Source organism: Vespa mandarinia, chromosome 23, assembly GCF_050613455.1.
Source record: "Vespa mandarinia isolate Hongniang chromosome 23, ASM5061345v1, whole genome shotgun sequence".
Classification (NCBI taxonomy): Eukaryota; Metazoa; Arthropoda; class Insecta; order Hymenoptera; family Vespidae; genus Vespa; species Vespa mandarinia.
In genome coordinates, this window is record NC_140832.1 from 1,120,013 (window position 1) to 1,144,883 (window position 24,871).

The 24,871-nt window shown below is 28.6% G+C and overlaps 5 protein-coding genes across 14 annotated transcripts; 2 read left to right on the forward strand and 3 right to left on the reverse strand.

Annotated features, from left to right (window-relative positions):
- Positions 1–543: 543 nt before the first annotated feature.
- LOC118444401 (uncharacterized) lies at positions 544–2,957 on the reverse strand. Of its 3 annotated transcripts, XM_035872645.2 has the most exons (5): positions 2,839–2,957; positions 2,239–2,455; positions 2,013–2,148; positions 1,330–1,919; positions 547–1,251 (listed from the first exon to the last, which is right to left on the reverse strand). In XM_035872645.2, the coding sequence occupies exons 2-5, from the start codon at positions 2,405–2,407 to the stop codon at positions 1,121–1,123; spliced, it is 1,026 nt and encodes a 341-aa protein (XP_035728538.1). In that variant the 5' UTR covers positions 2,408–2,455; positions 2,839–2,957; the 3' UTR covers positions 547–1,120. The 3 variants fall into 3 exon arrangements, with proteins under 3 accessions (XP_035728536.1, XP_035728535.1, XP_035728538.1); XM_035872643.2 differs by lacking the exon at positions 2,839–2,957 and adding an exon at positions 2,601–2,824 and having other exon boundaries at positions 544–1,919; XM_035872642.2 differs by having other exon boundaries at positions 546–1,919.
- A 726-nt stretch (positions 2,958–3,683) lies between these two features.
- ND-B22 (NADH dehydrogenase (ubiquinone) B22 subunit) lies at positions 3,684–4,569 on the forward strand. The gene is made up of 2 exons (XM_035872582.2): positions 3,684–3,885; positions 4,116–4,569. Exons 1-2 carry the CDS (start codon positions 3,776–3,778, stop codon positions 4,438–4,440), a joined length of 435 nt encoding a protein of 144 aa, XP_035728475.1. The 5' UTR covers positions 3,684–3,775; the 3' UTR covers positions 4,441–4,569.
- Positions 4,570–4,692: 123 nt separating this feature from the next.
- On the forward strand, positions 4,693–8,058 carry Ric (Ras-related protein interacting with calmodulin). 2 transcript variants are annotated; one of them, XM_035872581.2, is made up of 5 exons: positions 4,693–5,389; positions 5,515–5,571; positions 5,661–5,734; positions 5,832–5,987; positions 6,086–8,058. In XM_035872581.2, the coding sequence occupies exons 1-5, from the start codon at positions 5,203–5,205 to the stop codon at positions 6,326–6,328; spliced, it is 717 nt and encodes a 238-aa protein (XP_035728474.1). In that variant the 5' UTR covers positions 4,693–5,202; the 3' UTR covers positions 6,329–8,058. The 2 variants fall into 2 exon arrangements, with proteins under 2 accessions (XP_035728474.1, XP_035728473.1); XM_035872580.2 differs by having other exon boundaries at positions 5,832–6,023; positions 6,086–8,050.
- Positions 8,059–8,129: 71 nt separating this feature from the next.
- LOC118444500 (uncharacterized) lies at positions 8,130–15,071 on the reverse strand. 5 transcript variants are annotated; one of them, XM_035872813.2, is made up of 7 exons: positions 13,623–15,071; positions 11,405–11,596; positions 10,932–11,166; positions 10,776–10,854; positions 10,215–10,385; positions 8,539–8,607; positions 8,130–8,456 (listed from the first exon to the last, which is right to left on the reverse strand). In XM_035872813.2, exons 1-7 carry the CDS (start codon positions 13,685–13,687, stop codon positions 8,368–8,370), a joined length of 900 nt encoding a protein of 299 aa, XP_035728706.2. In that variant the 5' UTR covers positions 13,688–15,071; the 3' UTR covers positions 8,130–8,367. The 5 variants fall into 5 exon arrangements, with proteins under 5 accessions (XP_035728706.2, XP_035728711.2, XP_035728709.2 ...); XM_035872818.2 differs by lacking the exon at positions 13,623–15,071 and adding an exon at positions 12,013–12,201; XM_035872816.2 differs by lacking the exon at positions 13,623–15,071 and adding an exon at positions 11,669–12,005.
- Positions 15,072–15,652: 581 nt separating this feature from the next.
- Positions 15,653–24,605, reverse strand: Hcf (Host cell factor). 3 transcript variants are annotated; one of them, XM_035872810.2, is made up of 9 exons: positions 23,430–24,605; positions 21,942–22,649; positions 21,634–21,785; positions 20,180–21,562; positions 19,910–20,090; positions 18,485–19,818; positions 18,123–18,350; positions 17,600–17,984; positions 15,653–17,455 (listed from the first exon to the last, which is right to left on the reverse strand). In XM_035872810.2, exons 1-9 carry the CDS (start codon positions 23,587–23,589, stop codon positions 17,334–17,336), a joined length of 4,653 nt encoding a protein of 1,550 aa, XP_035728703.2. In that variant the 5' UTR covers positions 23,590–24,605; the 3' UTR covers positions 15,653–17,333. The 3 variants fall into 3 exon arrangements, with proteins under 3 accessions (XP_035728703.2, XP_035728702.2, XP_035728704.2); XM_035872809.2 differs by having other exon boundaries at positions 15,759–17,458; positions 23,430–24,604; XM_035872811.2 differs by having other exon boundaries at positions 15,760–17,458; positions 21,640–21,785; positions 23,430–24,604.
- Between the last annotated feature and the right edge of the window lie 266 nt (positions 24,606–24,871).

The following is a 24,871-nucleotide window of genomic DNA, read 5'->3' on the forward strand; positions in this document are numbered from 1 at the left end:
ATTATTATTATTATTATTATTATTATTATTATTATTATTATTATTATTATTATTATTATTATTATTATTATTATTATTATTATTATTATTATTATTATTATTATTATTATTATTATTATTATTATTATTATTATTATTATTATTATTATTATTATTATTATTATTATTATTATTATTATTATTATTATTATTATTATTATTATTATTATTATTATTATTATTATTATTATTATTATTATTATTATTATTATTATTATTATTATTATTATTATTATTATTATTATTATTATTATTATTATTATTATTATTATTATTATTATTATTATTATTATTATTGTTGTTTTTATTATTATTATTATTATTATTATTATTATTATTATTATTATTATTATTATTATTATTATTATTATTATTATTATTATTATTATTATTATTATTATTATTTTATTATGATTATGATTATTATTATATGTATAAATTTAATTCTTTCATTTTATTAAAAATTGTTTAATACACAATAGATGAACGTGTTTTTCGATATTTACAACAGATTTGTTTTATATATATATATATACAATTTAAATTGTTTCCCTTACTAAGTCGTATTAATCTGTTAACAGCGAAAATGAGTTAACTCATTACATTTTTAATTTTCCGATTTACAAATTCATTAATTAATCCAAAGCTTTCTCACCCCCCTCCTCTCTCTCTCTCTCTCACTGCATCCCTCAATATTTTATTTTTCATTGAAATAAGTTTCCATAGTCATGATTGAAATTTTTCCTGATTAACAAATTAAAATAGCCGAGGAAAAACACAGCACCATAAATATATATGATTAAAAATATAAAATATTTTTAGTATTTCTACTAAAAATAGCACAGAAAAAAAGAAAAGAAATAACAATTTTGATAGAGCGAGATTATAGATTTGTACAAAAAGCATACAAATATTAATAAGAAGATTCTTTATATTCTACATAGCCTCCACACAAAATGCTTTGTTAAAATATAAAAATCTTCGAACGACAAAAAAAATTTCATATTAATATTGCATAAAAATGAAGAAACATTTTGAAGAATAAGTTCTCCCAGTGATAGTATCTACAATTTAGAAACTGTCAACCTTTATTATTCTGCTGGTCTATCATATTACAAGGAATCAATACCAGTTTTGGAATCATGCCTGGCGGTGTTATAAATTGTTGCGTACTTTGTGCCGTATTTTGTCCCGAAAATCGTACCTCTGCCTCTGTAACAATTTTACAAATATTCATTTTTATGTCAGCTTGTGCTTTTGGTGGTAATCTCTTGACTGTTTGTGCCATACTGTCAAAAAACAGTTCTATACTGCTTTTGCCTTCCGGCGCTAGATAAACTTGTTCTAGATTCCTTTCTCCATCTTCTTGTACATTATTTAATCCTTTTATAGGCGTCGTAGGTGTAGTTGTAGTAGATGAACTGGTTATGAAAATAGGTGTAGTTATAGGATTGTTATCAATAGAGACCATGTTTTTAGTTTTCGAAGGAGTCTTTAAAATACTATACGTGTTAGGCACCTCTGTACTAGACGGATGTTCCACCTTTAACCTCTTCGGTCTTATCTTTCTATATTTTGATTGTATTTGTTGAACGTAAGTATCCACATCTTGATGATGTTGTTGTATTTGGTCATTTTCTATTTGTATATTCTCAGCTAAATGTTGATCACTGGTATTTAACATTTCTAAAGGTTCAGTATCCACTAAAACTGGATCAGCCGTTGTCTCTTCTAGTACCTCTAAATATTCACTATAATCTTCATCATTGCGATCTTCTAATTGTTCAAGAAGACCTTCCGAACTTATTCCACCTGCATTTATATCTTGTATGTATTCTTCTGACAATTCTATACTTTGTGGTTGATAATCTGATTCGTACCTAACCAAATATATTTGATTATTTACATATGGTATATATATATATATATATATATATATATTAATGTTATTGTTATATCATTTAAAAACTTACGGAAATTTTAAGAAACTCAAATGATCTTCAAAAATCCATTTCTTTCTTCTAACACCTTTCTCAGTCTTATTTTTGTACTTTAAGATGCGGCAATAGGTATCCCGTAGATTTTTCCACCTTAATCTAACCCAAGTTGCTAGATAATTCAAATAATATAAATTTTATTATATCACATATATAATAATGATGTTCAATGAAAAAGAATTTCTATATAATGAAATCTTACGATCGAGACCAAGCTCATCCGAAATACGTTTCCAAACTTTCTGTTTAAATTCTTGTAACTTAATGGAAGATCCCTTAACTTCGGAACTATAGAGAACAGGATGTTGCTTGATAGCTTCAATTATTTTTAAAGAAATTTTATGAGAATCTGGTGGCATTGTTGGCATCATCTTGTATCCTGACTTTAAGTGGACCTTTCACACGCGGTTTGTTATTATCTGGGGAAAAAAAAAAGAAAAAAAAAAAGAAGAAAAAAAAAACATGAAAAGAAAAGAAGAAAAAAAGAAAGGAAGAAAAAATAAATAAATATATAAAATTTATTAAAAATTTATATAGACATATATAATGTATATATGAAATAACCGGTCCATATCATTTCACGTTTGATGTACACGATGTACAAATTTTAGATAGATTTTCCAAACAATCTTTCATTCTTATCCACATAACGCGACAAAAATGATAATTCTGATCGACTTTTCTACATCGCATCATTTCTACCGTATATGATTTTAATGGGATTCTATATTCGAATAACGTATCGTGCGCTTGAGCATACAGTCGCTCGGTAAGAATCGGTCGTGAACAGTTTGTCAAGTACCTCAAATCCACAGAAATTGCTCAGCCGCTAGAAATGTAAAGGGTCCGTTAATGAAACGACAACTGCACACGACAATATCATTTGGGTAACGCCATCGCTTAACGCTTACTGTAGTTCCGTCGCAGTTTCTAACCGGAAATACGACAAATAAGATTCCAATTTTAAATATGTCTTATACTAAATTCATTGCTTCGATTAAAAAGATGTAAAATTAAAAAAATTTTATTCATTGAAAACAACTAAATATTCTATTTTTTATCAATCGTTTAAATATTTTATTTATAATTAATAATTAACTAATAAAAGTTATTACAAAGTCTTATAGGAAGAGAACAAATGCCTCTCGTTTGTCATCGACCAATCACGTGCAAGTTCTTATACAAATTATATCCTGTTATATATTTGGAAAAATTACAATCGATTGACCAATCGTATTACTTTATTTACCAACGTAATTTCCGTCATATATTTGACGATAATATTGAACTTGATTAATCCCCATTTCTTAAAAATTTTATTTCCTTAGTATTTTTTAATAATTTCATAACAAAATACAATCGATAAATTTTATATGTTGCATTAATTTTATTTGATATATATATATATATATATATATATATATATACATATATATAATATAAGAATAAACAGTTTTATATTTGAAGTTATTCTATTGTGAAAAATGTTTATGAATTTGCAAAAAAGTAATTATATGTATTTAAAAATTAAAGTATTTGAAAGGAAAATTTAAATATATCGCCATTATGTAAAACTTCGAGAGAAATCTAGCAGATGTCGCCGCATTGATTATCTAAATATGAACATAAGAAATATTCTTAGATTTTTAGGTTAAAGACTGTATAGATATAGATCATTCTGATCATGTAATCTTATAAGAAAGTTATCTTGTAATAAAGTTATATTGAAAAATTAAAAGATGGCACAATTACCATCTGGAATTTTAACTCATTCTCAAAAAGTTTGCAGTTTATACAAACGAGCTTTGCTATGTCTTAAATGTTGGTATTTCGATCGATTAGAATACAGGTAATTAGCAATTTATAATATGAACGTAATATATATATATATATATATATATATATATATATATATATATAATATTTAGATTTGTTATATGTACATATAAGCAATCATTATTTATTTATATATATGTATAATGACAGTATTGTAAAAAATATAGTAATCATAAGAAGAAAAATATTAAATTAGTCATAAGATTATTGTATGTTTTCTCTTTCTTTTTTATTCTTGTTTAGATACGAGGCTGTAAAACTTCGTCAACGCTTTGAAAAAAATGCAAATATAAAAGATATAAGATTAGCAAAACATCTCTTACAAGAGGGCGAAGAAGAATTATTTCAAAAACAACATTTTCAACCATATGCATTCCCTGAGTCACCAGGAGGTGTTGCCTATAAAAGAAACCCCATAATACCAGATAGCGTATTAGATTCTTGGGATCCAATTGAAAAAGCAATGTATCCTAAATATTTTGCACGGCGCGAACAACGTAAAAAAGAATACGTAGAATGGTATTATAAGCAATATCCAGAAAAACTAGAAAAAAAAGATCCTGATTAAAAAAGATGTAAGGTAAAGGATTAGTTATTAATTAAATGTTATACTCAGTAAGGATAGAAACATAATATGAGTCTTACTGTATCCTTAATTTATATGCTTTAGCATTGTCAATAAACATTTTGAAATGGATATTTCGTTGTTGCTAATAGGGATCTTAAGAATAAATTTCATAATTATTTGAACTTTGTATACGGAATACAATGAACTATTATTTTTTTAAAATAATGTGCATTCGTTTAAACATTGCACGACTCGTAATATGTATTAAATTAAAAATAATAAACTCATAGTGAAGACAGTGTTTACCTATTGCGCTTGTAGTTCATATTTTGTCCAATAGCTGTCGCTAAAGTCGCATAAAATACGAGCGATAGATGGTGAACAACCTTAATAATGATCAAACTGATTGGTAGATAAGTTCATCAAAATATCTTAAGATGTCGCTACTATTTATATATATTAATATGTGTCAATATATATTTTGGTCGGAGTCGTGTCGTGGATCATCGTGAACGTTCTGTCAGGGCCGTGCTTTTCAGCCATGCCTTGCTTAACTGTAAAAGAGGATACGCTTAAATGATTCATTTAAATATTAGCCCTTGAAAAAGCCTAGAACGAAACGTTGCAATGTAACATCTCGCAGACGAGATTAAACATGAATCTCATTTGCTTTAATAAAATGGAGTTGGGGTGTTTATTAAAAAGTAAATTATTATTCGATCAAATATGTCGGTCGTATTAAAAAAATTCAATGGTGAATAGATGTGGCAAAAAGGTAACATTTTCGATACGTACAAATTTTTTACAATGTCACTTGACATTCTACAAGAAAAAAATGCAACAATAAACGGCAAGGGCAATATGTCGGTAGTGTCACAGCCTACTACAAGAGGTGGGCTTAGAGTTTACAAGATAGTTGTCTTGGGTGATGGTGGTGTTGGAAAATCAGGTATTGATTCAAGTATCAACTTAAAATATACATATATATATACACATATACATACATATAATAAAATGAAATAGAAGAATCTAATATATCTTATAATGTACATTAATATAGATTTTTTTTTTCAGCTGTAACTTTGCAATTCGTAAGTCATAGTTTCCTCGAATGTCATGATCCAACAATAGGTGAGATATATTCTTATTTAACTTGTTTTAACTTCAACTTAATTATATTTCGTTTTATTTCGTATTTAATATATTGTTGCTTTTAACAGAGGATTCGTATCAACAACAGGCTGTAATAGATGGAGAAGCAGCACTTTTAGATATTTTAGATACTGCTGGACAGGTGTGATATATTTTATCATTAAACTGGATAATTTTAATTTCCTTAGTAATTTTATATAATATATATGTATATATATATAATATGTTTTTGAATCCAGGTAGAATTTACTGCAATGCGTGATCAGTATATGAGGTGTGGCGAAGGATTCATGATATGTTATTCTGTAACAGATAAACATAGTTTCCAAGAAGCTTTAGAATATCGTAAATCAATATCACGTGTACGGCCTAACGAGCATATTCCACTTGTATTGGTTGGTAATAAATTTGATTTACAGCATCAGCGTGAGGTAAAGTATAATATATATAATATACAATAAAAACATAATATTTTCAATGCGACATTTACTAGGTATCAACAGAAGAAGGTAAAGCGCTTGCAGAACAATTAGGATGTCCATTTTATGAAACATCTGCTGCGCTTCGGCAATTCATAGATGATGCTTTTTATTCATTAGTTCGACAAATACGTGCAAAGGAAAGATCACGTAATTCAGTTCGAAAACATAGTCGTTGGTGGCGTCTTCGTTCAATTTTTGCTTTTATATACAGAAGAAAGCGAAGACATCATCACCACCATCATTATTCTCCATAATAATAACCAATTTTAAAGGAATTTATTAGATATTTTACATTAGTGAGAGATATAGAAAGAAAAAAAAGTAACTAACTTTTGGGCTAAATTACAACGAAGAAAAAGATTTTAATGACTTTTATATTTTTAGAGTACTTTCCTAGGAATTAATAATTTACTAACATCACACTGCCTTATCATCAAACCTAAATCATAGGTAATTTTGAAATGAGAAAGTGAATCATATATTGAGATGGCATGTTTGTATATTAGATTTGTGTTATATCAATCCAAACTGACATGCCCAACAGAACAATGTTGAACCTAGAATGTAATAAAAGATTCACTTTCACTATAAATTACAAGTTTCAGGTATTACAGCAATACATTCTACATGACATTATTCCGTACATGTAGCACATTGTTCTTAAATATTACTCATCTCGAAGGCTGTTGATAAATATATAAGCTCTTATTATTTATAAGAGCTGATTATATGAAAAAGGAAGTAAATACCTAATATGCATTTCCAGAAGGAGATCATTTTTTTTTTGTTTTATTTTATTTTCTTTTTCTTTTTTTTTTTTTTTTTTTTTTTTTATTTATTTATTTATTTATTTTTTTTTCCTTTGATGAAAAAATACTGCAGATGAAAAAGATATAATAATTTCACTTAACATTTTTATCTAACCAAAGAGATAAATATTATTGGTATATTTGCAGAATGCATAAATGGGAAATCTAAATTTTTATAGCATATAAATAAATGAATATGAGACGTTAAATGAAAATTTTATAAAATAAATATTTAATATATATTGTTTGACTTTTGTGAAAAATATAAAAATTCTATTCATCTTCCTTTAAATGAAAAGGCCTATATGAGAAGGCAACATAAATATTGAGAATAATTTTTTATACTAAATTTAATACAAATTATACTAGGTATTATATAACGATCAGAATTGTGTATAAAATTTACATTAAAAAAAAATTATAATTTAGATTTAAAAGTCGCACAAAAAAAGTACGAACTTTTGGAAGGGACAGTCTTCAATCATGACACATATTTACATTAGTATATGTAACATTTAGTAATCCAAAGACCATAATATGTAAATATGTAACAGTTGTAGGCTATCCCTTAATTTACTAGCTGGCTTGTGGTATATACGAATATGTAAAAGAGATGTCTTCAATGTTAAAGACATTTTTATTTTAAGTTACCACATAAGAAAAAGAAAAAAAGAACATGAATTTACAGAATAAATATCTAGTCGTTACTTAATAATGTCCTAGTCAAAAAAAAAAAAAATTCTACATTTTGTTATATGGATATCAATATAGTGTTAAATCAAGCAGCTTGAATATTATTTATGTACAATGTGTATATTAAAATAAAATCGGCCTTATAATGCGTTTTATAATACGCACAATGTACTCATAAGCAATATAATTATATGTAAATCATAATGTCCCTTTATTAAATGTGAATTGAAATTTAAGTAATTTATTAATTAGTTATATAATAAAGAAAAAGATAATATATTATTTTTAACAAAAAACTCTGCAAATAGATTGGCAGCATTAACAATTACTATCACTATGTATCGTTTTGCAAATATATAATTTATAACATGACACTTGTACATTACAGCTTATATCATGCTATGTATTACCATACTTAAACATAATTGATTTATTGATTTGTCATATTAATAAATCCTTTGTTATTTGTAGATAATTATATTTCTTCAGAAGTGTATAGAAAAATGAAAACTAAGAGAAAATACATTGTATCATTATAACGTTGTACATACTCTTTTTATTACATAATTTTACATGAAATCAGATATGGATATATTTTCTTGCAAAAAAAAAAAAATAAGTATAATAATACTTAATATTCTTATATTGCATAACTGTAACCAAACATTAAAAGCTTTCGAACATTATTTCCAAAACTAATCTGTCATTATCTTAGAAATACTATACAAATTATTTAATTCACTTTAATTGACAAGGCATCCAGTAAATAAGTATTTATATCACAGAGATATTTAATGCATCGATTGATTAGATAATTGATGGTTTCTCTTTTCTACATATGAAACAGTTTCTACTGCCTCATTTCCTTGATTATTTACATCTGATTGAAAATAAACATTTGCTTAAATATATATTTATTTAATAATATAATATATATATATATATATAAAATTTTCTATTACCATTTTTTTCTACTTCGTCATTTTCTATTCCTTGAGTCGTGCCATTTTCTATTTCTACATTTCTTTTAGCTGAAAAATTATATATATATATATGTATGTATTAATTTTCCTGTAAAAAAAAATGACATAGCATTTTTTTTATATATATATATATAATACAAGTATATATAAAGATATATAAAATAAAAATAAAATCATAATACATTACAATAATTCTTAAGTTGTCATATTTTAACAAGAAATATATTTACAGGGATTAAAAACAAAATAATGGAAACATTTGAAGAAGATACACATTTAGGAAAATAAATCTCTTTAAGTATTTTCTGTACATAAAAGCATACTGTTGTTGGAAACAATGAGAAAGATCATTAATCAGATCATATTATTTTTTTTTTTCTACAGAGATTCCTGTTTTATAATAATTACACTATCTTTTTCTTTTCTATAACATTGTCTTCAATAATCAAAGATTTAGAAATTGTAGTCCTATCCATTGATGTTGATGTTCATGAAACATTCATTAAACTGTTTTAATTGAGACAGGATCTTTCAAATGTTCATTTAGTTCTTTTGTCACATTTTATGTAATAGTTTTAAAGTTCTTTGAGATTAATTTCCATCCACTATTCCGTCCTCTTATCTGATAATATCCTTCGATGATTATTTATTGTCTATACTGACATAACCTTAAAAATTCTTACTCTCAATACATCAAAATGAAATAAAATAACAGTTTATGTTGCTGATGTTTTTAATTATGTAAATGTACAAAAATCAAAAATCCAATTCTTTTTCAAATTCCGATAATTTTCCCATGTTGAAGCACTTACACATTTATAAATCCATTGCGCACGAGAATAAATGATACACTGACCTATTACGTAGAAATTATTACATAGAATAAACAAATATGTTCTAAACGATTCTAAGAATGAAAAGACAATAGTCTAATAAAAACAAACAAACGTTACAAACAACAGAGAAGGTTATTGATGATAGTAACAATAGCGATTATCTTTGTTTTACTTGAATCACCGTAAAGGTCGAATGTATTACGCGATTCTTCATTATATCTCTTAATATAAAATATATTCGTTATTAAGATCGCAATACCTTGATAATTACATTTCAAATTTTCAATTATCCACAAACTATTGTAATAAATGATGGTTCCCTGATATCAACTCAAAAAAAATTATTTCATCGCCCGAAAAATCATTTCCATTATTTTGTCAAATCCCTACATGTATGTTTATTATATATATATATATAAAATATTATTATTATTATTATTATTATATATATATATATATATATATATATATATATATATATAAAATAATAATAAAATTTCAACCGATATATGAATATTTATTACGATTTTAAATTCATCATATATATATATATATATTTTAACAACAAATAAATGTATATATGTTCTATGTATTTCTTTGATCAAAAATCTCCTAGGATTTAATTATATATTATTTTTAATATATCCAATCAATTTAAAAAAATAATTTCAACATGGAAAATTATATCGATAAAAAAAGATTATTTATTGGAATGTAATGTTTCTTGTTTTTTGGAAATGGAAAAATTGAAAAAATAAAACTAATAGATTTTCATGGCAGTTCTTTTCTTTCCCTGAATTTTGAGGAAAGTATCACTACCTTTTAACATTGTTACTGAAAGACGAGGAGCTAGGCGCACAGCACCAGGTGGATCTGTTGGTAGAATTGGGATTTGATGGTACTTCAAACCACGCTGACCAGCTACAGATATTCTTATAGCGGAGTCCCGAACAAGATGTAACTGACTAGCATCAATGACCTTTCTTGTAGCTAAATCAGCAGAGTCCGAGAATATCTTATGATACTAAGTCAGAAATTAAAAGGCGATACTTTTTTGTTTACTTTTTTTTTTTTTTTTTTTTTTTTTTAAATAAATGACTTAACTTGATTCGGTTTGAATAAATAAGAACTTCTATTTGAAGTAACATTTAAATTGCCCAATATATAAAGAACCTTGCGATAATAATTCAGTATAAAGTATATTTAATAAAAAAAATGTTAATAGAATTAAAGCATAATAAAGAAAAAATAATAGAAAACGTTCATATAATTAGAATATATGGACAGTTTAAAATGTGTAAATATATTATTAAAAATTAAAATATAAAATAAAATGCTATGCTATTCAAGTAATACTGTAATATGTAAATAACAACTTACGTGTTAATGTAAGATCAGATTTAATATTATTAGCTGGTGCATTATAAGCAAGTTTTAATTTTTCCATTTCATCTTTGACCTATGAAAATTATTTTATTAATAACTTAATAGCTATATATGATATATTTTATATATATAAAAAAAAAAGTAACATACTCTGTCCAATTCTTCTTGAAGTTTTTTATTTTCTTTTCGTTTAGCATCTAATTTATTCAATGAGTCTAATTCACTTTTACAGATTACTATAGAATCTTTAAGTTCATCATTTTTTTTCTCTAAATCATTTTGCTTTTCTAATCTTACATGTAAATAAGCTATGTCATCTTCCATTTGTTTATATCTTTGTTCTAATTTACTGCGTAATGTTACACACTGATCTCTATCTTCTGCGCTATAAAAGATATAATTTTATTTTTTTTTATAACATATTTAATAACTAAATATTACAACACTTTATAATAATCAAAATTAATATATAAGATTATGTGCATATATTTGATTAGTTGTTAATTAACTCTTTTGAAGGAAAGGATTATAATTTGATACAATATCAGTAGCATAATACTAATTATTTCTAAAAAATATATTTTCTAATATATACAATATGCCATATAATAAAGTATCTTTACCTTATTTTAAGCTGCTCATTAAGTTCATCTATTTGGTGCACTAAATCTAAATTTTCAGAAGATAAAGTCCACCAGTTGCAAATAAGCATTAAACATGCAATAAAGAGTCCTCCAACTAAAAGAGGTGAACATCTGCCTGTTCCAACTCTCATGCTGTCGATTCCCATTATACTTTTATTCTTAGCTTCCCACCTAATATGCATAAGCTTTGATATTAATAATAAGCTTATAAAACAAAGAAATAAAGTCAATATCTCTAAATACTTTTAGATAGATTAAGTCTTTGCAAATACTTTTTAAAGAAACTTTTGATAAAATTAAATTTCAATTTATTTTATACTTCCCGGCATACGTATACATTAAGTGCTCATACACTCTAACCTTTAAACCAAGTACGAAATTTTTATAATGACATTTGCGATCGAAACATCTTAGAATTAATTCGTACGTGTTTCGTTGTTATTTCTTGTAATATTAATTATTAGTATTGTCACCGACACGTATACATATCTATAATTTAAATGGGAAATATAATATAACAACTGCTTCACTCTCTGTTATCTTATGACATGGACGTTTAGTATATATACTACAGTGCATATGGTTACCATTTGTGCTACTTCTTATCAATGTGCATACAAAAATCGTTACACGTATCGGTCATTAATATTTATTCCAATTAACCAGCTGATAATTGTGAATGATCGTGAATATTACTTTAAAATAAATTATAATTTGTGCTTATTTTCTTTACTTGACATCTTTCTATGCCAATGAGTTAATTACAAAAAAATGCGAATATTTGGTTAGAGATTATTACGTATCATTAACATTTGTAGAAGTAAATTGTACATATGTACGTAATCGATATTTTGTAAAAAAAAGATTAATATTAGCTTTATAAATTATTGATTTTTTATTATTATTATTATTATAATTATTATTATTATTATTATTATTATTATTATTATTTGATTATATAAAAAAGTTTAGTTTAGAGTTTAGAACAATTATTTTGTATAAATGAAAAGAAAGTTATTTATATGTATGTATGTATTTATTTACATATGTATATACGAAAGTCACATTTACTTTATTTTTCCTTCATTATACATAATATGTTTTGACTTAACATTCTACCATCATAGATTATTCATTATTGAATAGAATGTCAAAGGAGGCTTGTTGTGTTGTTCGATCTAATTGTAATTTCCTTATATATATGTATACGTGTGTGCGTGCGTGCGTGCGTGTGTGTGTGTGTGGGTGTGTGTGTAATGTGTGAATGATTTATACACATACTTTGATCATTTTTAAATTTTAATATATTGCGTAGTTTCGATAATATTGCCATTGGCCCGAAACTTCTTTTCTTATAAAAATTAATTTTGTAAGGTTAGTACATCTTATTTAAATTATTTTTAGAATTTTATCTTTTTTTTCTTTTTTTCTTTTTTTTTTTTTTTTTTTTTTTTTAATTTATAGTCGTATACACAAATTCAATAGCAACGTATATTTTCAATGGAAATCTATGAAAATAATTATTTGAAATTATATCATAGAGAAAATTAAAAATAATATGTGATTAAAATTCTTTTTCGTATAACATTCATTTTATATACAACTTTCTTTTATTAACGCAAATATTGAGAACAATTAAGCGATCAAGGATTTAATATTTTTTTTTTCTTTTTTATCGTAATCGGGTTTGCAATTAGGCACACGGATTTTTAAAATGCTGTTAAAAATTTGTAAAATCTAACACAGTTCACAAGATATATTTACAATAGCTTGCAAGAAATTATTGCAAATTTAGTGGTACAAAAAATTATGAAACTTTATGAATATTTTTTTTCTTTTTTTTTTTTTTTTAGAAAATTCTCATCTAATTGAAACAATTTTCACTTTGCTGACCTTTTAAAATTGTGTTTTAATTAGGACATTTTTATATATCCATAAAATTGCATAATTTTTTTTTTCTTTTGAATGTCCAGATTTATTATTCACTCTTCATTAATATGTTGCCAGGGAAGATAGCTGTTTATGGGAAAGTATATTTTTTTTATAGATTTTTCATTTATTATAAGAAATTTTTAGAATTTTGAAACGCCATCCTTTCTCCTTAATCATACTTCCCGCAACTGCTATCTCGGTTTACATGCTATTTATCTTATTATAAAACAGTATCATAAATAATAAGTATTTCAATAGCACGAACCTTTTCCAGATGTTCCAAATACGCCTATAAGAAGTTTTAGCATCCTGTGATCTTTTTAAATACATTCTACATTATCTATAATTTTCTAGTTGTTCTCAGAAATTTGAAATATGAAACACGTCGAAAAATCTATTTGAAGTTTCATATGGAAAAATATGTATAAATGTATGCTATTTAATTGCAAGTTGTATGCAGTGCAATATCTAGCAATATCCATCCACTTAGCGATAACACGTTATGTATTATTGTGTAAATAATTCTTCACTAAATTCTTTATCTTTTCTTCTAAATTATCATTACAACTCATATTAGCATTTTATTATTTACAGCCAATCAAAAGTCTATCCAATAATATAGTTGACTTGGTTATATCTCATAAGTAAATATTCAGTAATGTAGAATTATTTTCAATTTAATTATCTTACCAAAAATTATAGTCTCTTGCTATACACTCACTGTACGATTATGTAGAAAAGAATTTTTTTTTGTTCTTTTTTTCTTTTTTTTTTTCTTTTTTTTTTTTTTTTAAGTAAAATCGTTGTCCCGTTATTATTCTATACTTCTCTACCAACATGTTACATTCGCGTTGTGGATAAAACTATTAAAAAAAAGTAGAGCTGTTTTCCTATCACCATTTTTCATTTTATAACAGAATCTAGTGCATTAAAAATGTCAATCAAACTTGTAGGATACATCAATATACTTGCTTTCGTTACTGCCAAGAAAGGGCTAGATATCAGTGGAAAGGCAACACTAAAGAATTCTGATATATTGTAAAAATGGATGAATTTGTTTACTCCACTATTCATCCACTCTTATCTACAATGTTAATACTAATTTACAACATTTTCTTCGTTATTTCAAGCTTATTTATGTTAAATTAAATCAACATATTGTCCTTGAAAAGAAAAGAATTGTATAGTAGATATTATAGAATTAAGAATAAACAATGATTGAAAATAAATCATATACATATGTCCTTGAATGATGTCCATCAAAGAACACAATGCATTGTATGTCATATAAAATTTTTAAGTGCCTTGTACCTTATTATGATTTTTCTGTTGGTACATGTTCACTTAAATACATAAAATAAAATACCATAATGTTCATTACAATGATTCTTCTAATATGCTATAGTATATACAATAGTATAAGTACATTCTGTAATTATATTACAATACTATGATCAAATGAAGTCTAGTTTCTTTTTATGAAATTGATCTACATTTATTAACAGATCTTACAACATATTGGAGAGCGTACTGTTATTAATATAAATGCAGTGAGATGATTTACAGAGAGAAAACAAAATGCTCTATGATACATATATTTATGAAAATATTTTATATCTGCAAATAGTTTCTAAAAACTAGCATCATCTTCTGCATATAGAATTTATAAAACAAAACGATGGGGAAATTTATTAATAACCTATTAATAAGTTGCACACAAATGTTTATCATTTAAGCGAATTAATTCAGAACACAAAATTGAAATACATGTCTGATAATTTAAAATCAAGATTATTTAATCTTTTTTTTATATATATATATATATTTTTTTATGTATAAGATTAATATCAATTACACAATGCACAAGATTTTATCATCAATTTTGTTTGTCCAAAAAAAAAAGAAAAAAAAAAGAAGAAAAAAAAAAAAACAAAAAAAAAAAAAAAAAAAAAAAAAAAAAAAAACAAAAAAAAAAACAAAAAAAAAACAAAAAAAAAACAAAAAAAACATTTTCACTTTTTACTTTATGCTATATCAAATAATATTTTTAATATATAAATTATAATTCATGCAAAAATTTATTTAAAAAGAAACAATTAATTTGTACATTATTGGGTACAGCATAAAATAAAATATATTGAAATAACGAGAATAATGACTATGTGCAAAAATAGATTATTCGATAGATATTCGTTTGAAATACAAAACTATAATTGAAATCTGTACGCTCAGATAATGCAAAATTATATTAAAACACTCATTTTATATCATTTGTAACATATATATTTTAAATAATCCATCTATAATAAGTCCACTAAAATGACATATGTATGTAATACAAGTATGTCTGAGCATTTACAATGCTTTATTAGTGGAAAAGTATTTTCTCTTTTTATTTTTTTTTCTTTTTTTTTTCTTTTTTACTTAAAGATGGATAACAAAAAACATATATTCGCAATTCAACATAAAATGTGCGCATTTAAATTATTATTGTAGAGTTTCAACATAGCCCCAAGAAAAAAGCCACCCAGAAAAAACTAGACGGAGGATAATATATTTTTTATATAATTAATTCTTTCAAATTTTCTGTTTTTTAAAAGCTTATATTGAATATTTTGATTAAAATATATTATATTATGCACAAGAGAAAAGTTAGGGATATTACATTTTTAATTTGTTTATTTTTAATTATTTATCATGTGCTTCCATAACTATATCCAATTTCGTCTGTAACAAATTGTCCCTATATATTAATAATACTAATATTATAACATATTAATTTATAAAAACAAATATTCTTTTTTATTTATGGAGAATATCCGTAACTTTTTTTTTTTATCGCGACTACACTGTCTGTTTTACTAAAATATTAATATCTTTAAATCGAATTCTTAAGACATACGTGGATATTACACACATTTTTTTCTTTACTTTCTATTTTTACAAAATATATTTGTCTCTCAAATGTTCTGGAGACTAATAAATCATATAAGTAATGTACAATTAGACACTCTTTAGAGAGAGAGATGATTCAGTACGTGTTGCATTTTCATTCTGAATAATCTATTCTTTTCTCATTATTTGGCAGTAACAAAAGTATCCAAGACAATGCATAGCACCGATATCTTACGTGAAATTTTATTTTTGTTATAATCTCAAAACCTTTGTATTCTTTTTTCTTCGTCTTTTTTCTTTTTTCTTTTTTTTTTTTTTTTTTTTTTTTTAACACTTGCATCAGCCTTTTTTGTAATTCCTACGATATTGTTTTTTTATTATCATTTCTTGTTTGTTTGTTTGTTAAAACTTTAAAATGACTCGCGTTAAATAATTAGTAAATATTTGATTTAAAATGAAATGATTATATAGTTTAAGAATGAATTAAAATGATATAATGATGTTTAGATAAAAGTAGTTTATAATTGTTGAAAAATGTGTTGTTTTTTGATGCAAGTGTGAATATCCTCTATATGTCTTACCATTTATAGAAATACTATAAACATGGAAAAACTTGCTTAACTTCAAAATAATTACCTCTTGTCATTTATTAATGGTACTCATACTGTCTTTACAGAATATTTTCGCTTATTTGCGAAAGAATAGGAGGAAAACGGTGAGTGAAAATCGTGGTACAGAAAGACCTTGTATTTATATAGAACATTTAAAATACTTTTTGAATTCTTATGTTATACCTCAATCATTCTACTTATGGACACCTTCTTCATCTTCTTCTTCATCTTTTTCTTCTTCTTTTTATTATTCTTCTTCTTTTTATTATTCTTCTTCTTCTTTTTATTATTCTTCTTCTTTTTCATTGCCCCTTATCGTAGATTCAATTCTTTTATTTATTCGCATATATCACGTTGTTCGCTCAAACAATACACCGTTTCATTATCGTTGTTAGGCGTGTGTGTATCAGCGGAAATTGAAATAATGAATAGCATCTCGTTTGAGTTATAAAAAGTCAAATACGACAGGCTCACGAAAAATTATCGCCTGCTGTGTCTGATTTCACTTTCTTTTGTGGTGAACTTGCTTGTGAACGTATATCAGGACCAGGTCGTTTTACTTGCGGATTACTTTTCACGGCGGTAGTTGGATCTGCTAATAAAATAATATAAATTTATTTTTGTGATTAGTAATCAAGATAATTTTTCATAAAAAAAATAAAAAAGAAATCATTAGATATTATCTAAATCGGTTTGAAAAAAAAAAAAAAAAAAAAAAAAGATTTTCTTTACTAACCTTGCAACCACCTAACTTGTGTCGCTGGTCCGTATCCTTTGTCATTTCTTGCCGCTATTCTAAATATTATGGCCGGTTTTGTAGTGGTATCCACATGAGCAGCACTTAGAGAACTATTATTCACAGAACAGGAATTGTTTGAACCACAATATACTCTAATGAAAGCTAATTGATTTGGTGTTGACACGATCGTTCTTGGTTCTCCTTCATTATTTAATGCTGTACTAGCACTTCTAACTGCCAGATAAACAGAATATTCTAAAATGGGTCCCACATTGCTAGGTGGTGGCTCCCAAGATATTTGAGCACCCTCTGCAGATTTTGAAATTTTGATGGCGCTTGGAGCACCAGGAAATCCCGGAAGACACGTTTTGAATGCAGATACCTTTAATAATGAAAGTATATATATATATATATATATATATATATATATATATATATATATATATATATATATATAGTAATTAACCGATTACATAATATAATAGCTAATAAAAAAAAAAAAAAAATTTATGTAAATTACCTCGCTCCAGGCACTTTGTCCACAACTATTCACAGCAGCAACTCTAAACTTGTAAGCAGTTCCAGGTTCAAGAGGTATTTTCGTTCTTCCTTTAAAAACGTCCATTGTTAACGGTTGTGTTATATCTAGTGGCTCATCTCCAGGAAGATAATAATGCTGTACTGTAAAACTTGTTCCCTTTATCACTCCTACGTCATACCATTCTACCTCTTTCTTTTCTTCTTCGTTCTGTTAACAGCATGTACATAAGTATTAATATCAAAGGTAAGAATATACTTAATATATTTAATATAGAAAAAAAAGAAAAAAAAAAAAAATATATATATATAAAAGCAAAAAAAAAAGGAAAAACAAGCTCTCACTTGTTCGTTTTTCATTTTCACAGGTGGTTCTGCCGATCCCAAAGCAGCAGTAGCTAAAGTAGTTAATGCCGTTGAATCATCTCCACTCTCTGATCTGTTACTATGTACTTTTTCTTGTTTTACGTTATCCCTTTTTGTAATATGCTCATCTTTAACTTCCACTTTTACTGGCGTCATTGGCTTCTGAGAAACGTCCGATTCTTTCAATACGGAAGCTATACCATTGATATTCGATACAGATACATCAGGAGTCTTATCACGTTCCATAGATTCATCAGACTCCTCTAATTTCACTTGTAATTCTGTTGGAATAACAGGTGTTACAACATGAACATTTACATGTGTCTCTTGTAAAGAATTATCTGTAAGCATAGGTTCATCTTCGTCGGGCGTATTCTCTATTGGAGAAGTCTTTTTTAAAATTTCTCCACCTTCTGATTCATTTATATCACTTTTAACATTTTCTATTTCTTGATTTTCGTCTGGAGAGATATGTGATTGATGTAAAATATTATCTTCAGCTGATATGTGCTCAGACGATAAAGGCTTTTCCTCAGATGAATACGAATCGAAAGTCATACTTTTTAATTCATTGTTTGTATCTTGTTCACTTTTATTGTTATCCACTGGTTCTACTAATGTCGCAGTTACACTTTCTTCTGGTGTAATTTCTCTAACAGGTTGTTGTTCCGCAGCGATATCATGCTTTATTTGCATTTCTTCGGAAGGTGCATTAATTTGTATATCACTTTCATTAGGTATATCCGTTTCATTAGTACTTTCCGTAGATTCCATTTGTACCTCAGTTATTTTTTCTTTCGAATCTATCGGTAATTCTTCGTCAACCATAGCAGAAGTAGATGTTTCACATGCTGTTTCTGCGGAAGGTTCTGTTTCTTTAACAGGAGACATTTCCATTGAAATATTTTCTGTAACAGCAGAACCAACATCTTGCTCCATTTCTTGAGGATCTGCAGCAGGTTGTTCGTCCTGACTCTCAGGCGTAGGTTCTTCCTCTAAATCGGCTTTATTATTTTCGTCCTCGGATAAAACAATATCTGACGGACCATCGACTTGCGGAATAACGAAATTTCCTTCACCGTCAACTTGCATAGATTCCCCACCAGTCATTTGAGAAACTAAAGCTGCTGCTGTTGTTGCTTCATTACCATTACAACTATCTTCTGTTTTTCCATCACTTTCTGTAACATCATCCGTGGTTACCATGAAAGATAAACCACCAGACGGTTCCTGAACAGGATCTATTAAGCCTGCTTCTGCTGCAAGAGCAGCTAAAGCTGCATCAGTGGTGGCTGGGCCATCGGAAGTAGATGCTACAAAATTTTCAATTAAATACCATAAAATTGTTTCATAAATTGATCCAATTGTTATATTTATATATTATTTTTTCCATATGATACTTACCTAATGAAGCTGATGGTTGCTTTTGCGATGGAACGAAAAGCATTTTACTAGCGTCTATTGTTTCGGATGCACTAGACGTAGTGACTATTGAACTACTTGTGGGCATTAAAGTAACAGTTTTTGCACCTATGCCTCCTGACATCTGTAGTGTTACAGGCTTTCCAGAAACTGCAACAGTCTCCTGAAATATATCAAACAATTAGCAACGCAAAATGATAAAATATACATTTGTTAAATGTTATTAATATATAAAATTTTAGATATACTTACAGACGCCTTTTGAATTTGTGGCACTGTAACTATCTGACTTTTTCCAGGATTGAATATTGCTTGAGGATTTCCTTTAGTAGCAATAGTTACGGTCTTTGGTACACCACCCTGTCCTGGTACTGTTATTGTTATTGGTTTTCCGGCTGTAGCCCCGCCCATTGCTCCAGAAGACACAACAATCATTTTGACTCCTTGTTGATTTGTTACATGATTTGTAGCCGATAAAGGTAATACATTCACAGGAGTCGATAAACTACCAGTCTGACCAGCGCCAGCCTGTGAAGTAGTCACAGCTTGTACAGCTCTTAAACTAGATCCTGTCGTAACAACAATAATTTGGTTTGTCCTTCCAACTAAACCACCGTTACCACCAGGTTTCGTAATCATTATTGTTTGTTTCCCGCTTATATTTTGTCCTTTACTCATTGCTACTATACTGGATGTTTTCATGGTCGTTAATATTTTTGATCCTGCGACGGTATTAGGATTAACTAATCTCAATATTGTAGGACCTTGATTAAGTGGTTTTGTTCCAGTCGCTTGAACTGTTTTCCCAGGAATAAGACTTACTTTAGGCACTGTGGCTACCATACCTTGGCCAGTTTTAAGAAGGTGTACAATTTGGGGTTGACCAGATATATTTTGACCTGGTTTCTGAAGTATTATTTGTTTACTCTGTTGTGGCGACGCAGTACGTAGTACCGTTGCTCCAGGCGCAGCAAAACGTATTTGCTGACCCGGTTGAACATTCTTCATCCTAATAGTATTAGCGGTAGTTTGCGGTATTACGGGTACATTATTCATACTTATTTTTGGAGTTGCAGCAGCAGCAGCTGCTAATGCTGCAATTCCTGACATAGCAGTTGGTGTTTGACCAGTTACAGTTGTGATAGGAGTTGTTTGTTCGGTAGTTGTACTAGCTACCGAAGTTGCCATAGGTGATCGAATTCTGATGAGATTTCCAGCTACTCTTGGAGTCATAGGATTCGTTACCTTTGGCGTAACTTGCGGTACTTTTTGGGCAGGACTTTGTACAGTCGACTGCACTCTTACTGGAGCTTGAGGTAATGACGATCTAGCAGAAGTTGGAGTCGATGGAAGAGATGCAACGGTCGTAATGGGAGGAGTTGTTACAGGTATAGTTGCAGGTGTTACAACTGCAGATGTAGTAATTGGTACACTAGTAGGAGCGCTAACTGTTGGAAATGTTCCAGTTGAAGTAGGTGGCATATCATATTTCTGAATTTGTAGAATATAATATTGTGCAGATGGAGTAGCAGCCCAACTAACTTCCAACGTTTGAGTGGAAGCCCTGACCAGTTGAACGCGAGAAGGTGCAGGTGGTTTGTTCACTTCAAGATACCAAAGATCTTTACAACAAACCTGCGAATGGGTTTCAAAATTGTCAATAAAATACCATTTCTTCTGATAATATTCGCAAAAGAACAACTAACCCTAACCTGGTTGTTCCAAGCTTTACGATAACCATCGCGCCCAGACCAAACATATAATCTACTGTGCACACCAACAGCGCAATGTCCGGCACGTGCACGCGGTACATTTTCCTCAAGAGAATCTACCGTCAGTTGCTCCCACGTTAATGTTTCTAAAATAAAGAAAATATTATTGCGTATAAATTTACTGAAAAAAAGAAATATATATATATATATATATATATATATATATATATATATATATATATATATATATAAATAAGTAAAAAAGAAAGCTTAATTTGAATGACATATAAATGTTAACTCACCTAAATTTAAACATGCTAATGTACTTGTACATTTCCATTCTTTCTCGTGTGTTGCTACTTTTACATCATCTACCACAAGGGGCACCCATCCCCCGAAAACATACATTCTGTGACCGATTAAAGTAGCAGTATGGAGAGAACGTGGTAGCGGCGTAGGTCCATGTACTACTGGCTTGTTCCATGTCATTGAATCGACATCGAGAAACCATAGGTCACCCAAACGACAACCACTCATACCACCATAGATCACCAAGCAAGATTTACCTGTTGTACGATCTGTATAAGCAACACCTGTGTGCGACTCTCGAGGTGGAGGTGCATGACCATGGGTTTGTGGAACATCCCATGCTGTTGCTCCATTTGGAAGAAGTTCCAATGTATAGAGATCATTTAAATATCTCGGTATATTATTTTTTGGATCTTCGCTATCATTGGCCAAACCTCCGAATAAAAAGACTCTATTTCCAATAAGAGTAAAACTATGGCCTAACCGTGGACAAGGTGGAGGATCATGTTTTGGTGGTTTTGGTTTTAATCTTTTCCATTCCCACCTACTCGCTTGAAGCTCATAGAGTTCATTAGAGTACTTGCCATATTCTACCATTCCACCAAAAACCAATATGCGTGTACCATCGACCACAAATCCATAGGCCGCACAGCCAGGTGGAATATCGCCTTTGGTTAATGGTACGAACCATTGATTAGTTGCTGTAAAAAAAAAAAGAAAAAAAAAAAAAAGAAAAAAAAATTATTCAATTTAACTACTTCTTTCGGAGGAGTATTATTTATTTAATCTAAGAAAAAAATTATTTAATATAAAATATATCGATGGGAGAAAATATTTACAATATATTCTTCGAAAGGAATTAAAAAGAAAAAAAAAAGAAAAAGAAAAAAAAAAGAAAAAGAAAAGAAAGAAAAAATTGCGCGCCAGTACAATAAGCGCGGCAACCAGGCGGCAACAGTGATATCGTTTATGTTCGAAATAGGAGTAGTAATATAAAAATGAAAACTAGAAGAAGAGGAGAGGGGGTATGTAGCAGTGCGAGTGCATACATATGTAGAAAAGGAAAAGAGAAGGAAAGACGAAGCATGAACATGGAATGATGGGAAACAGCGCAGCACAACGCAACGCAACGAAACGCAGCGTAGCGCAGCGCAGCGTTGCGTTGCGTTGCGCGTGGTGGGGCGGGCGAGACAGCAATGGCTGCTCCCGCGCGTATAAACACGAAAAATGACAGTAGGATTCTAAGCTAACGTTGATACTATCACGTACTTCGATGAAAAAAAAAAGAAAGAGGATCCGTTTGGAAAAAATTTTCAGATTCATTAACGAGCAACGCATTAAGGGTTGCTAAGCCAGAGATTTTCTTGATTCCGATCGGTTCCGGCCGGTGACCGTCTTGTCAACGAATGCCGCCATCTTGGATCGCGGGAATCGTTAGGATCAGGCGCGCAAGGACGCATAGCAGCGCGAAATTGACTCACCTGTGTTATAGACATGAAGTTCGTCTACTATACCCTCGTTTCCACCGCCAAAAACGACCATAAGATCCTTAATGGCTACCGCCCTATGCCCATGTCTGGGTCTTGGCTGAGGCCCGGTCGGATTTGTGATCCGCTTCCACTTTAACATGGGTGCCGCCATGATGACCGTCGATCACATCATTTTCTCATGCCGCGCGACTATACACACTGTTTCCCCCAGAGCCAACCGAACGTCCCCCGATGGCACCAAAATCGTTTTATCTTTCTTTTATGTTAAAGAGAGAGAAAGACAGAGAGAGATAGATAGAGAGAGAGTAAGAGTAAGAGAGAGAGAGAGAGAGAGAGAAAAGAGAAAGAGAGAGAGAGAAAGATAGATAGAAAAAAAAAAACTTTTTCTTTTCTTTTTGTGATATTTTTTTGTTTTCTCCCCTAGACTTCTTATCACTTTCTTATCTGCCGACGAAAAATTCGAAAATTTCTTCGCACCCACGAGAAGAAAAAAAAAAAAACTTGCCGCTTTCGATATTCCCAACACCGTCTCGATACCGTATCTCTTCGAGACTCTAACCTCCCTTACTTCGTGATTTCAGATGAATTTTATATTTATATTACTTCACTTAATTATTATTAACGAAATGAATAGTTTGAACGTCTTATAAGAATAACGTTACGTCGAATGAAAACTCGGAAGACCGAGAAATTGTGCGTAACGTTAACACGTATACACGGAGGACGCAGAGCGCGTATTTACTCGCACGATGTTTACGGCACTGGTCTCGCGTATTCTAGTGTGCCCGCTTAGCGAACGCCAATGGCTCGGGCGTGTATATACTTTTCACGTTGCACAATCATCCTACTACGAGCTAACAGTAATAACAATTGATAGATCCTTATTCTACAATGATTTCTTGATTCAATGAACCTTCATATTGTCGACTTATACCATTAAGATTTCTTCAGAAACTCCCGTCAAATTGACGAAAAGCGGCGCGCCAAAATTTTCACTATAAGAGAATTGTCACTAAAACCACCCGCGAATACCAATAAGACAACAATCAAAACACGGAGGGGTTCACCGTTAATAGATATGATCGAATAAATTTATTCTAATCAACGATCTGACGGCATGCACAAGCGGCCTCCGTGTTCTTCGTCCATCATTGCACAGGACTTGCATTGATAAAATTACTATTTGTCGTACCAACTAAAATAAATGCATAGGGACTTTAGATTTCTTCGTACATAAAACGATTATGAACAAGTTATAGTATACTAAGTGAATATTACCTTTTAAAAAAGAACAAAAAAAAAAAAGAAAAAAAAAAAGAAAAAAGAAAAAGATCATAAAATCATCCGACGAAGATATATATCAATGAATATTTAATTAAGCTATTTTTTATCTCCATAATATTTTTTTACATATAATAATTTTTCCATAGAAA